The sequence below is a fragment of the Babylonia areolata genome, chromosome 28 (genome assembly GCF_041734735.1).
Source record: "Babylonia areolata isolate BAREFJ2019XMU chromosome 28, ASM4173473v1, whole genome shotgun sequence".
NCBI classification, from domain to species: domain Eukaryota; kingdom Metazoa; phylum Mollusca; class Gastropoda; order Neogastropoda; family Buccinidae; genus Babylonia; species Babylonia areolata.
The window spans coordinates 22,078,020-22,093,019 of NC_134903.1; the positions used below are offsets into that span (position 1 = coordinate 22,078,020).

Below are 15,000 nucleotides of genomic sequence, written 5' to 3' on the forward strand. Positions count from 1 at the left end.
CCATTTAGCTTATTTCAAAAAATCAAAGCGCTGTGTGTGTGTGTGTGTGTGTGTGTGTGTGTGTGTGTGTGTGTGTGTGTGTGTGTGTGTGCACGCGCGCGATTTGAAGGCCCTGGGGACAATGTCTCCCGAAACACTGAATCGGAATAAATTCATTTTGTCAGACACATCAACATCTTTGCTTGACAATTTTGCCAATAGTTGCCTAAAGCCATTTACATGATGCCATGTTTTCATTAATTTAAATGATAAACTACATGGTACCGGGAAAAAAAGGTTCGAACCACGTTGACTGCTATCTGTCATAGGAGTTACCAACTGATAAAACTCTCTGTTTGTCTGTCTGTCTATATTTGTCTATGTGCTTGTGTGCATTCCTGATAGTACGCAAGCATGTTTATTCATTTATCTTTTTATATGATAACACAACATCTAATCTATTAATGTTGCGGGCGAAAAAACGCCCTCAGCTTCAGTATCAGTCTACGCGCTGTAGGGTTATGCTGCTGGTCAGGCGTCTGCTTAGCAGATGTGGTGTGTGGCGTATATGGATTTGTCCGAACGGAGTAACGCCTCTTTAAGTAACTGAACTGATTAAAGCCCACATAAAACAGCAACAACAACAACAACAAAATAAAAAAACAATAAAAAATCAAGAAGGAAACAGACAAACAAGGATATAAAAACAAGACATCAAAACGCACCGTGAAGGGAAGACATCAACATCATTTGCATTCTGAACAAGGGATCGACTCTGCGGGAACCAACAAATAAAGTGACTCACGATGAAGCAGAGGGCAGTGAAGAAACAACGAACAGCTAGCTGCCTGGTACTGACTTGTTTCAACAAAAGGGCGGTGAAGGAACAACGAACAGCTAGCTGCCTGATACTGACTTGTTTCAACAAAAGGGCGGCGAAGGAACAACGAACAGCTGGCTGCCTGATGCTGACTTGTTTCAACAAAAGGGCGGCGAAGGAACAACGAACAGCTAGCTGCCTGGTACTGACTTGTTTCAACAAAAGGGCAGTGAAGGAACAACGAACAGCTAGCTGCCTGGTACTCACTTGTTTCAACAAAAGGGCGGCGAAGGAACAAGTCAAGTCAAAATGATTTGTATTGAGGCTAGAAGAATAAGCTTATACAGTTTTTTTTTTTTTTTTGCATCCTGCCCTCAGAAAAAAAGAGAAGAAAAAAAAGGGAGAAGAAGTGGGGGTCAGGAAAGGATGATACAGAAATAAACAATTACAAGAAACACACAAAAATTCTATGGAAAACAACATCAACAAGAACTGAAATAATACGAACGTAAATAGCAATAAATATACATATGATTCTGATACGTTTACGACATTCAGTGCAACATTCTTACATCATTAACTTAATTCAGGAAGAAGAGAGCGAGAGTAAGAACGATGTATATATATATATATATATATATAGAGAGAGAGAGAGAGAGAGAGAGAGAGAAGAACAGACAGCCGGATAAAGGTAACAGTCGAGAGATGGAAAAGAGAGTCAGGACAGAGAGAGTTTAAGGTTAGACAGACAGACAGGTATATAGACAGCAGATACAAGGATAATTATATCAAAGCATGAAGGGATCATATTTTTTTCCATCAAATATTTCTTTAGTGCTTTTTTGAATGGTTGCTTGAGACGAGATGACTTTAAGGAGGGAGGTAAACCATTCCATATCGTTCCCCCAAAATATGTTAAACTAGATTTATATAAATTGTTTCGGGGTCGTGGAGAAGATAGTTTGTGAGCGTGTCTATTTTCATTCGTAATAAAATTCTGGAATATTTTATTTGGTGCTGTTCCAACTAGCTGCCACTGATATGCATCACTCTGCTCTGCTCCCGCCACGATTGCCTTTTCTTTCTTCCTTCAGGTCAACGTCCACTGAAGCCCTGATACTCCCTTATTTCAGTAACTCTGTGTGTGTGTGTGGAGCGGTTGGGGTGAGTGGGAAGGAAGGGGGCGGGGGGGGGGGGGGGGCGGTTGGGATGGAGGGTTCATGGGTGTAAACGTCTGTTCACATTGTGTGACATAAGACGGTTCAAAAAATGGGGTTTTGGGTTTTTTTTCTCCAGTTTTTTTTTTCATGCGTGTGACTGTTTGAGCGCCACCAATCTGCCTGTTACCCCCTGTTTGTTTGTTTTTGTTGTTGTTGTTGTTGTTTTTTGTTTTTTGGTGTGTTTTTTTCTTCAGGTGAGTGTGTACTACGTGTGTTCGTGTTTCCGTGAACTACCGAAAGTTGACGTAGATTCTTATTTTTTCCGATTCTCTCCTCTCTCCTCCTCCTCCTCCTCCTCTTCCCTTTTCAGGCTGAAAAGAGTCTTTGAAGTGCCGCACAGAAGAACTGTTCACCAGATTCCTCCAGGTGTGTGGTCACGTTGTGTGTCAAAGCATGGGTCTCCGTAAAATGGCTTTCCTGCCCAGTTCTGAAATGCTGACAGTCACATTTTTCTGCCGTCCACTCCGTTTTCCTTCTTCGGCGGTTCCTCTGAGGATTGTCTTTGCAAGGCCACTGGATCTTTTATTTATTTATTTATTTATTTTATAAATAATGTCCACACCAACGTAGTTTTCTTCTTTTCTGAACTAATAGCGATTGATGTACTTATAGTCCTGTGTGCTGCTTGATGATCTGGCTCAATTGTTCACTGCTGATATGATCGGTGTATCTGGTGCTTATTATTTCGCCTCATTTCCATGGGCTTAGATTCATTCTTCTTTCTAAATCCGCTGTGAAGTTTTAAGTTTCAAACAACTGGATTATGGGGATCTTTAACGTGAGCATTCCACGTCTTGTGCGCGTGTTTGCCTTGTCTTCCCGTTGAGGGTTGTGGGACAGAAGCAGATGCACACATCGTGTCATGTTGACCTAGGATACAGGACACAGAGATCTGAACTCTCAATCCACAGAGCGTCGCCAGTATTCGGACCAGAGGCCTCTGAAATCCGCGTTAGAGAACTCCAACGACCGGCAATGACATTCGTCAAAAGAAAGATGAAAATGGTGATAATGTTTATGACGATGATGACGTGGACTGATGGCCTAGAGGTAACGCGTCCGCATAGGAAGCAAGAAAATCTGAGCGCGCTGATTCGAATCACGGCTCAGCCGCCGATATTTTCTTCCCATCCACTAGACCTTGAGTGGTGATTTGGACGCTGGTCAAACCCGAGGTACCGTGTGCAGCATGCACTTAGCGCACGTAAAAGAACCCACAGCAACAAAAGGGTTGTTCCTGGCAAAATTCTGTAGAAAAATCCACTTCGATAGGAAAAACAAATAAAACTGCACGCAGGGAAAAAAAAGAAAAAGAAAAAAAGGGTGGCCCTGTAGTGTAGAAACGCGCTCTCCCTGGGGACAGCAGCCCGAATTTCACACAGAGAAATCTGTTGTGATAAAAGAAATACAAATGCAAATACAATACAGATGATAGTGGAGGTACATTAATAAGCAGTCATGGTGGTCAGTTAAAAAAAAAAGGACTGCGGTATGTTACAGAAGGAAAAACAACAACAACAACACCAACTGATGTCAGGGTACATTTACAATGACGACTGGGGGTGGAGGGGCAGTAGATGATGCTGATGATGAAAATGACGACGACGATGGTGATGGCGAAAGGGAGCTGTAGTGATGATAATTGTGGTGGTGATTATGACAGCGATGACGACGATTTGAATTTAAGTGAGTTCAAAAGACTATTGCCCGCTTCAAACAATTCAAACAGAAACGTTCCTTTCGGCTCTCATTCACATGCTCATTCTCGATATTTCCTAGACATGTCAGCCATCATGTGAAAGGAAAACATTCAGGTAAGAAATGAAATATAGAATCCAGAATACAGAATACTTTATTATCTCAGCAAGAGAAATTCATTTGTGGTATAAAACACATATACAGTACACAGAAATCACAGTCATTCAACATGTATACATAAAAGACATAAAATGTTTAGATGGCAACCCATGCGTACAATAAATAATCACAGTAGGTAACAACAACACAACAGAAACCTTTAAAAGGTAGCTTAGAGTAAATCATACATACATCATCACAGCCATACATGTGCAACACAAAATCAGTTAAAGGATATGAATAAAATAGGAATGAAATAGCAAACTAAAAGTAGACATAAGACATAAATAAAAAGATTATAATAACAATGCAGTTCAACAATACTTGATTTAAGATGTTACATTCCACATACACACACTCTGGCATACATTTTATTTTTATTTTATCACAGATCTGATTTTCAATTATTGCTGTTTAATAGCTGAATTGAGGTTGGTGCAAAGCTGCATTTGGTTCTGTTTGAGGCACAACTGAAACAGAAATAAACAGGGAACTGTACACCATTCCTTGATCATGTATAATGAATACGAGAGCTTTTCAATCAGTTCTGTGATCTGACGTAACGTAAGAAGTGACGTAATTAATTATTACATAATAATAATGGACACTTTCGTCATAGTATTCACACATGTTTTCAAAAACATCCGGCAGTTGAAGTTTGAACTGCAAGGCAAGTTATTTTGTACGGGCAGGGTGAATGCGTTTCTCATGCCAACATTGAATGGAAGCAGACGTGATTTTTGTGGAAATAATTATGCACGACTTTCAAAAAGGCTGTCCTCTGGAAGAATGTCTTTCGAGTTTTTCTATGTGTTTTGGGAAACAGTCTCCTTCCAGGAGAGAGATGTACCTGCCTACAGTTTTGAAGGTGGTAAAAAGAACCTCACCTCGGAAGATTTACAGTATCAGCGGTTACCGTGGACAACGTAACGAGGGCGAAGACATTGATCAAGGAAAATCCGTGAATTACATACCAGGATATACAGGAGGATCCGGGTATTTCACTGGGAAGCGTGTACACATTTCTGCACGATTGGCTTAGCGTCAGCAAAACTTTATGCCCCTTGTTGGGTCCTCCACAACTTAACTGAAGAGCTCAAAAGGGATAGAGTAGAACGGTGTACATGTATGCTGCGGAGCTCCAAATAGGACGTTCTCATCGTGCCTGGAAAATCCTGACTTATGACGAAACATGAATTTTTCAATGGCGTACCCATATGCTGAGGAACTCCACGTGCGAATCGCGTCTGGGAAATCCTGACTGATGACGAAACGGGAGTCTTTCAACACGACCCGGAAACAAAGCAACAGTCACCTGTGTGATTCTTCCCAGGTGAAGACCATCGTGCAAATTTCGAGAGATCCGGGAGTGTTGGTAAGCAAATTGTGGCGAGTTTTTTTTCTCTAAATCTGGCCATGTAGCCATGATACCTCTGGAGGAAAGAAAGACGGTGACCTCCAACTAGTATATCAACCATTGCCTACCCAAAGTATTCGAGGGAGGGGGATGGGATGCCACAAACTCGGACGTCCGGTGAAGATCGGCTGCCGTCCCCCAGAGTTTGGTGTTGAGGTCAGCACCCCCAGGCCAGGACTGCTGCCGCATCTTCTCATACAGGGGGCAGTCCCTCGGACTTCGACCCTGACTGCGTAGCTGTCGAACGCAAAGAAGAAGAAGAAGAAGATTCGAGGAATGGTGCAAGAACCGCCCACACACAGGTGCCCATGGCCTGCTGCTCCATCATGATATCGCCAGCGCTCACACTGCGGCAGTTTTCTGGCTGAAAACAACGTGAAGCTGCTCACCCATTACCAGACCTGGCCCCCTTTGACTGGTTTCTGTTCCCTTTCATCAAGAAGCGGGCTCAATAGCCGAGTGGTTACAGCGTTGGACTTTCAGTCTGAGGGTCCCGGGTTCGAACCTCGCTATCGGCGCCTGTTGGGTTAAGGGTGGAGATTTTTCCGATCTCCCAGGTCAACATATGTGCAGACCTGCCAGAGCCTGAACCCCATTCTTGTTTCTGTATACAAAAGCAGAAGATCAAATACGGCACGTTAAAGATCCTGTAATCCATGTCAGCGTTCGGTGGGTTATGGAAACAAGAACATACCCAGCATGCACCCCCCCCCCCCTAAAACGGAGTATGGCTGCCTACATGGCGGGGAAATAAACAAAGCTCACATACACGTAATATTATAAGTATCCATTTCAAATCAAAGCAAGTGCGGGAGAAATTGTTTTAACTCACTCAGTACGGTCAGTCCTCTCTTCTCCTCTACACAGACCCCTCGGATGTCCAGTGGGTGTCTGAATGACCCAACCTTTAGCTTCCGTCGTCAGAATTGTGGTATTCTTTGTCAACATTCACGTCTTCGGTATAAGAGCCTTCCGCTTGCAATATTTTGATGATGGTAATTGGAGTGAAACGCTGTTAACGTCGTCTCTTTCGCCGTTCGTATGGAAAGAGTTAAACATCTGTAGAAACATCTGCCCGAGCTCACTTCTCCACCATACCCAGTCAATGTGGTCGGATGTCTTTGGCGAGTAGTTTGAGAGAATGACCAAGCGCATCAGGACTGAGGGAAGGTAGTTCGAGTAGATGGACAAGTTTGTTTGCCGGCAGGTGTTCTCAGAACTTATTGAACAGCCCTCATAGTAATCCATCAATATGTAAAGGAAAAAATGATAACCATTGTGAAGAAAAAGAACAGCATGCTGACACATGTGAGACGGGCGTTGACAATGACGAGGATGACAGCCTGTCGTGTTAATGACTGTCTTTGTAAGGCGCTTAGAGCCCCGTTTCTAAGAGGATAGGCGTCTGTATAAGTATGCATGTCTTCATCATCATCATCATCATCATCACCGACACCATCGTCATCATTATCATCATCATTGTCATCTTCATCATCAGAACGATAAAGATGACAACAAAAGTCAGCCATGGTGCGTGACAATGACGAGGATATCGATAAAGATGACAACAACAAGAAGAACAACAATAACAGTCAGTCGTTGTGTATGACAACGACGATCATATCGATAAAGATGACATGACAACAACAATTACAATCAGCAATGGTGTGACAATGACGAGGATATCAATAAAGTTGACAACAACAACAACAACAACAAGAAGTCATGTTGTGTGACAGAGGACCTAACGGTACAGAGGAGAGCACACCACGTGACCTTGAAGCCTGGGGCATGATGGGAACATCCGTTTTTCACACCTTGGTTGTCACGGCCTTATGTGTGCTGGTGAGTATCTGTTCTTCGTCCTTTGTTGATGTTGATGATAATGATGATGACGATAATGATAAACTGGTCATCGTATTTTGATTGTGTCTTCCCCCTTGCCTTACAGGTTATAGTTATGCTTTCAACAGATGGTATTTCACAATGACCAACACACACAAAAAATTCATGCACATCGAACATGAGAATGATCCAGTTTGAAAGGTGCTGTTTCGAGAATACAAAGATACATTTAAAAAAATAATATATTACCATTACTTTTATACACATTGAACACTACGTCTTACCAGTGCTCTGTTGTCAAAATTTGTTTCATTACAATAGTTATAATGTGGAGTGATGGCCTAGAGGTAACGGGTCCGCCTAGGAAGCGAGAGAATCTGAGGCGCTGGTTCGAAGCACGGCTCAGCCGCCGGTATTTTCTCCCCCTTCACTAGACTTTGAGTGGTGGTCTGGACGCTAATCATTCGGATGAGACGATAAACCGAGGTGCCGTGTGCAGCATGCGCTTAGCGCACGTAAAAGAACCCACAGCAACAAAAGGGTTGTTCCTGGCAAAATTCTGTAGAAAAATCCACTTCGGTAGGAAAAAAAAACAACAAAAAAAACAACAGGAAAAAGTATAAAAAAAAGAAAGAAAAAAAGATGGGGTGGGGGTTGGGGGGAGGGGGGGGGGGTGGCGCTGTAGTGTAGCGACGCGCTCTCCCTGGGAAGAGCAGCCCGAATTTCACACAGAGAAATATGTTATGATAAAAAGAAAAATACAAATACAAATGCAAATAGTTTCAGAAAGAACGCGACAGCGACAACAACAACTACTACTACTAGTACTACTACTTGTACTACTGCTACTACTGCTGCTGCTGCTGAAAAAAGGGGGCAATACGAGGGCATCCAGGAGTCATGACCTGGGTGCGGCCCGGCCCCCTTAGAGTTAAGGGCCGAAACACTTGACTGAGGAGGGCTTCTTCTCTGAAGACTTCGTACTGTCCAGCTCTCCCTAGAGTTTCTTATCACTACTACTACTACTACTACTACGACTACTACTACTTCTACTGCTACTGCTGCTACTACTACTACTACTATTACATAAGAGAAAAAAAGCAAATATTCACGAAATACTGAGGTATCTCATTGCCATCATGCAAACATCGGTTGGAGTGACATCGGAAAAACAAACAGCTTACATTATATACAGTCTTTCAGCCCCACACACTGCTGTCGGTGTGTAGTTCGGAGCTGTGTCACTCACACAGGGAATTAAAATAATGGTCATGTTCGTTTCATTAATATACTCTTCGGTTTTGTATCTCGGGTTTTAAGACATTCTAAAGTATGGAAGCAGACGACACGTGTTTTCAAATTTGTATTTGTATAGGAAGAACTTTGTACAGATACTATCACACCGTGGAATCCAATATGTCGTGAGTTTTTCTCAAAGGGTCACTGGCGAACAGAGTGGGTTGTCTGGACAGAAATGAATTTTATGTGTTCGCGCAGTTATTGTTTGATAAGTTGTACAGATCATTCCAAAAACGTTTTGTTATACTGCATGAAAAGAATAAATGATTTATTATTACCCCCTCCGTTTTTAGAAAACTGTGTTATGTTCGGTAACATGCGTTTTCTCAAGGAGAGTGTTAGCTGCGAGTATTCTGTGTACAAGTTTGATTTCAGTTTTATTCTGCGTATTTTAGAAAGTAAGTCCCCAGATTGTTTTTGTTACTGCGGGTCTTCTTCTTCCTCCTCCTCCTTCTTCTTCTTCTTCTTTTTCCCATTACATTGTCATCATTATCGCCATGACTGTCATCAGCGAGTAATCTGAGGACATAGCCACTCTTCTTGTTCTTCTTCTTCTTCTTCCTCCTCCTCCGCTTCTTGTTCTTGTTCTCCTCCTCCTCCTCCTACTTCTTCTTCTTGTTCTTCTTCTTCCCATTACATAGCCATCATTACCGCCATGACTGTCATCAGCGAGTAATCTGACGACATGGCCTTTCTCCATCTGCTTTTTTCTCTTCTTCACCTGCCCTCGGCCGTCACTCGGCCTTCCAAAGTCCCTCTCTTTTCCCGGTTCTCCGTTTTGTTCGTCGCTTTTAGCATCTATCTTTTTCTTATTTTCACTCAGTTGTGATGTTGATGACGATGTTGACGATAACAATAGAGAAGGATGAAGAGGAGGAGGTGGAGGAGGAGAAGGAGGAGAATCATAATTATGAGCACACTGGATGTTTTCCATTGTCAGAGAGCAGCTGATGTCTTTTTTAAAGACATGTTTATTGTCAGCTGGATGATGTAAGGCGCTTTGAGCAGCATTAGTGCTGGATATCGCGCCATAGCAAAATTATGTATTATTATCATTATTATTATTATTAGAAGAAGGAGGAGGAGGAGGCGGCAATAATAATAATGATAATGATGATTGTTATGATGACGACAATGATTACAACAGCTATGACACACAAGGAATATGATGGAATCGATACTGACAATGACAACGGTCATGATGGTAGTAACGATGACACGACAACGTCGATAACGATGATGATCATTAATCTGGGCAGCCTGTGACTACCGGAATTATCTTTAACAACCACGACGATGACTGTTTCATCAAAGGACTGTGCGGCAGTCTGTTTGACGTGGCTGGTGAGTGGCACAGCTATCCTATTCTCTCATCTAGTTCATTCTTTTCTTTCTTTTACTGGTGTAGCGGCCATATTGGTGTGAAAGGAAGATATTCAGTATTGTGCATGATTGTGTGAGAATGTATGTAGCGGTGATGAAGTAATGAAAGTGTATAACATTGATGTGATTGTGAGGACCCGTGTTGCCGTCAGAATGTATTTTCTGTCATCTTTATTGGTGTAGCGGCCGTATTGGTGTGAAAAGAGGATGGTTCTTTAGTATTGTGCATGATTGTGAAAATGTCTGCAGCTGTGGGAGTGTATTGAAAGTGTATAACGTTCTGTGTGATTGTGTGTGGCTGTGAGTATATATTAAAAGCCGCACAACAGTGTGCATGCTTGTGAAAAGGGAAGAGGAAAACAGAAAAGGTAAACTAGAAAACTACCAAAAAATGCATAACTAACATGCAATTACATCTAACAGTAACAATTCAATAATAATAATGATAATAATCAGAAACCATTAACACAATTCTGAAGTGCATTAAAGGAATGTAGAAATAGGGCTATGGACTAATGCCTGTGAAAGTTCGACCATAAGAACCTCGTCAGAAATAACTTTACAAAAATCATCTGCAGAATAATTATTCTCTTTGAAATACTTGGGCAAGAAGATACGTAACTGCTGACAGTGAAACAAACAATGATGCAAGCTGAACTGCTTACCACAGATGCATGTAACATTTTTACTATACTTTGTCTTCAGCGCATCAAGTTTTATACGGAAGAAAATAGAGGTTAGCAAGCTGATGAATTCGGTATCTTTTCTTTAATAATATTCTCGGTGAATAATGTTCCTTTATGTTTTAAAAACTTTTCCTTCCATCGGATATGAAATCGACCCCATGCTGATTTTTCTAACAAAGTGTATGCCTCTTTTACGGAAAGACGGACATGTATTTTTGTCGATTTTTCTGAATCTTGTGCTCCTCTTTTAGCTGCTTTATCAGCAGTTTCATTGCCATTAATGCCCACATGAAAAGGCACCCAACAAAAACTGACCTCAGTCCCTTTAATCCTCAAACAATGTACCAAATGATTTGCCTCAGTAACTAAGTCAGGTCTTGTTTCAAGGCTAAATAATTCCAGAGCATAAAGTACTGATTTGGAATCAACAAAAAATGCTATTTTCGAGAAAACTGTTTGATGGCTCACTAAGTAGTTCAGAGCTTGTATAATAGCAATTAGCTCAGCTGTGAATATGGAAAGATGTTTTCCCATAAAGTAAGATTTTTCAACTTTAAAGGCAGGAATATAGAAAGCCGCACCAGCATTTTTGTCATCAAGAACAGATCCATCTGTAAATATATGGAGATCGTGTGTGTGTGTGTGTGTGTGTGTGTGTGTGTGTGTGTGTGTGTGTGTGTGTGTGTGTGTGTGTGTGTGTGAATATATTGAAAGCGTACACCATTGTGTTCGATTGTGATAATGCATGTTGCTATGAGAAAGGACTGGAGACATGGAGTGTGATTGTGAGATTATGTGTAGCTGTGAGAAAATAACTATTGTGTGTGATTTTAAGTGTGTAATATCATGTTACTATGAGAATGTATAAATGTATAACGTTTTGTGCAAATGTGGGTGTGTGTGTAAAATGTGGGTGTGTGTGTAACTGTGAGAATGTATTGGTAGTATGTTCAGTTGTGAGTGGTTGTGAGAATGCATGTTATTGTGAAAATGCATTTCATTGTGAGAATGTATTGAAAGTGTACAACATTGTGTGTGATTGTGAGCATGGGTGCATGTGAGAGAATGCCTTGAAAGTGTTTAATATTATGCGTTATTGTGAGACTGCGTGGAAATGTGAGAAAGTGTATAATGTTGTGCGAGATTGGGAGAATGTATATTGCTGTAAGAATGTATTGTGGGAATAGATGTTGCTGTGAGAATGCATTGAAAACGTGTAACATCGTGTGTGATTATGAGACTGTAACTCTGAACGTGTATTGAGAATGTGTAACATTTTGTCTGAATTTGAGAATGTGTGTGGCTTTGATAATGTATTGACAGTGTATTGGATCATGTGTTTGCTGTAGAAGTGCGCCTGGTTGTGAGAATGTATTGAAAGTGTGTAATGTTTAGTGTGATTGAGAGAATACATAGTGTCGTTGTGATAATGATTATACTGAAAGTGCACAACATTGCGTATGATTGTGAGAATGCATGTTGCTGTGATAATGCATTGCCAGTGCATATTATTGTGTATGGTTCTGAGATTATGATATGGAATAATTGTGAGCATTGTATCGAAAGTGCATGATGTCGAAAATGTCTTGTGGTGGGGCAGGGTGTGTTGTGTTGTTTTGACTTATGTTGTTCTGTGTTGCTGTGTACTTATACATGCAATCATGTATTCGTGTCTGTCTATTCGCATATTTGTCTATCTTTGTCTGCCTGTCTGTCTGTCTGTTTCTCTATCTCCATCTCCCATCTCTGACTCTTTCTTTATGTCTTTCTGTCGGTCTTTCGGTTTGTCTGTCTATCTATCTATGTCTGTCTGTCTGTTTTTCTGTCTGCTTAATGTCTTTGTTTTTTGCATTATTATGTCTACATTTCGTGTCATTATCTTGGCGTTTGTAAGAAGAAAGAGAAGGGTGGTAGGGTGTGTGTGTGTTGGGGGTGGGGGCGTGGGGGTGGAAGTAGAGTTCAGATTTATTGGATATCGGCCAAAAGCATCATAAGAACACATAGAATGGATGGGGAAAAGTGGAGAGAAGAGAAAGGAGAGAGAGAGAGAGGAGAACAACACGAATTTCAAATCCACCGCAGACAAAACTCATTCTTCGCTCTTTTTTTTTTTTTTTTTTTTTCAAGTTCTACTTTTGATCAGGAAGTGCTTTCGATTTTACAACTGTATTTGAGAGGGGTCAAATTGTTGTTCCTCATAGATATGTTGGTCACAACAAAAGCCCAGCTGTAGAATCGTAAACAACGGGATATCAGTGGGTCCAGCCATCTTTCCCTGTCGTTTGACATGCTTTGATGGTTTGATTTTCTGTTTATGTCAACATCTGAAGGGATTGACACAGGGCGAGCCCCTGAATCCCTTTACGCTGACAGGCTGACGGTTTTTATTGTTGTTTTGTGGAAACGGACATCTACACACAGAGAGATGGCTTTTGTGAATGTAATGCACTTGGGCAGGAAAGTAGGCCTATTTCACGCTTACTGTCTCTGAAGAGAGAGAGATATATATATATATCTTCAGTTTAACGTCTATTCACTAGAAGTGTTATTAGACGGAAAGAAGAGAGGTAGTGGGTGAAAGAGAGGGAATGCTTGTGAACATTAGTGCAGGAAAGTGTTGATGAATGTATAAGAGGAAATGAAAATAAGTCTAACATAAGAAGTAAAAAGTTTACAGAGATAGTGGTGTGTAATAAATGAAGTGTTAAGGAGGGAACGTAGGTGTATGCATATCAACATTTATAACTTACAACATCAACAAGTATTAACTTCCAACAATGTAAATATGAATAACGACATTAATCAAAATACATCAAACTACAAAGGAGGATACCCACTGGACTGGAGTTTAAAATTTCCGAAAAGATTCTAAGCAATGAATAATCATTTTGTATATGTGTGTATAGAAAAAAAAAATATATATATGTGTGTGTGTGTGTGTGTGTGTGTGTGTGTGTGTGAGAGAGAGAGAGAGAGAGAGAGAGAGAGAGAGAATACATTATAGATTACCACTGCTTCTTTAATTCAAATGCTCCACTGACTCCACTTGGCTGTGTCGATGGTTCTGGTGGTGGCTGTGTTGGAGGTAGCGTGGTGGCTGTGTTGGAGGTAGCGTGGTGGCTGTGTTGGAGGTAGCGTGGTGGCTGTGTTGGAGGTAGCGTGGTGGCTGTGTTGGAGGTAGCGTGGTGTCTGTGTGCACTGGATCTGTTCCCTTCCAAGTTCCATCGCTGTCTGTTGTCAGTCCCCTGCTGCCTGTGTGTACTCGATCCCAAGTTCTTCGGTGGTCATGTCTGGCACCAGATGCTGTTCGCTGGTTCTTGAAATTCGCTTGCTTTGAGTTGATCGGGCGGTATCGGTCTGTGCCCCCTATTTCTTCTGTTCTGCTGCCTGGGTGGGTCGTCCTAGTGATCAGAGTTTGGATGTGTGTGTTTGTCTTGGGCATACAGTATAGTTTTCTTGAAGTAGGTTGTCTTTCCCTGCTGACGGTGGTGTGGTAACTCCTCTCTCTGACGTAGGTAATATGGAGAGATGGTGCATACGTGTATGACCGTTTTATCTATTTACCCCGTCATGTAGGCAGCCATACTCCGTTTTCGGGGGTGTGCATGCTGTGTATGTTCTTGTTTCCATAACCCACCGAACGCTGACATGGATTACATGATCTTTTACGTGCGTATTCGATCTTCTGCTTGCGTATACACACGAAGGGGGTTCAGGCACTAAGCAGGTCTGCACATATGTTGACCTGGGAGTTCATAAAAATCTCCACCTTTTACCCACCAGGCGTCGTTACCGAAATTTGAACCCGGGACCCTCAGAAAGTCCAACGCTTTAACCAATCGGCTATTTCGAACAATTTTACTGGTTGGCTAAAGCTGTCCAGGAAGTGGGGAGGGGGAGGGAGGGGCGGCGGTGGCAGAATCAGTCAAGCGTGATTCAAGGGAGTGATGGCCTAGAGGTAACGCGTCCGCCTTGATATGCATACACCTACGTTCCCTCCTTAACACTTCATTTATTACACACCACTATCTCTGTAAACTTTTTACTTCTTATGTTAGACTTATTTTCATTTCCTCTTATACATACATCAACACTTTCCTGCACTAATATTCACAAGCATTCCCTCTCTTTCACCCACTTGGTAATATATTACCATTACTTTTATAAAAATTTTGTTTTGTTTTTTTTGTTTTTTTTAAATCATTTTATTAGTATTACTATTATTATTACTACTACCTTTTTCTATATTATAATTATTATTCATTTATTTATTTATTTATGTAAGCTTATCTATTATTTATTCCCCTGTTGTTGTTGTTTTTTTTGTTGTTTTTTTGTTGTTGTTGTTGTTGTTGTTTTTTTTGTTTTGTTTTTCTCAAGGCCTGACTAAGCGCGTTGGGTTACGCTGCTGGTCAGGCATCTGCTTGGCAGATGTGGTGTAGCGTATATGGTTTGTCCGAACGCAGTGACGCCTCCTTGAGCAACTGAAACTGA

The 15,000-nt window shown here is 41.4% G+C and overlaps 1 protein-coding gene across 3 annotated transcripts in view; it reads left to right on the top strand.

Moving 5' to 3' along the window:
* The window catches only part of LOC143301907 (chorion peroxidase-like), a 64,985-nt gene that overhangs the window by 1,269 nt on the left and 48,716 nt on the right, over positions 1–15,000 (top strand). For all 3 annotated transcript variants that reach the window (XM_076616348.1, XM_076616347.1, XM_076616350.1), the window contains exons 2-3: positions 7,033–7,138; positions 9,697–9,781. In XM_076616348.1, the coding sequence (XP_076472463.1) occupies positions 7,085–7,138; positions 9,697–9,781 (139 nt within the window). In that variant the 5' untranslated portion in view covers positions 7,033–7,084. The remainder of the gene's footprint in view (positions 1–7,032; positions 7,139–9,696; positions 9,782–15,000) is intronic.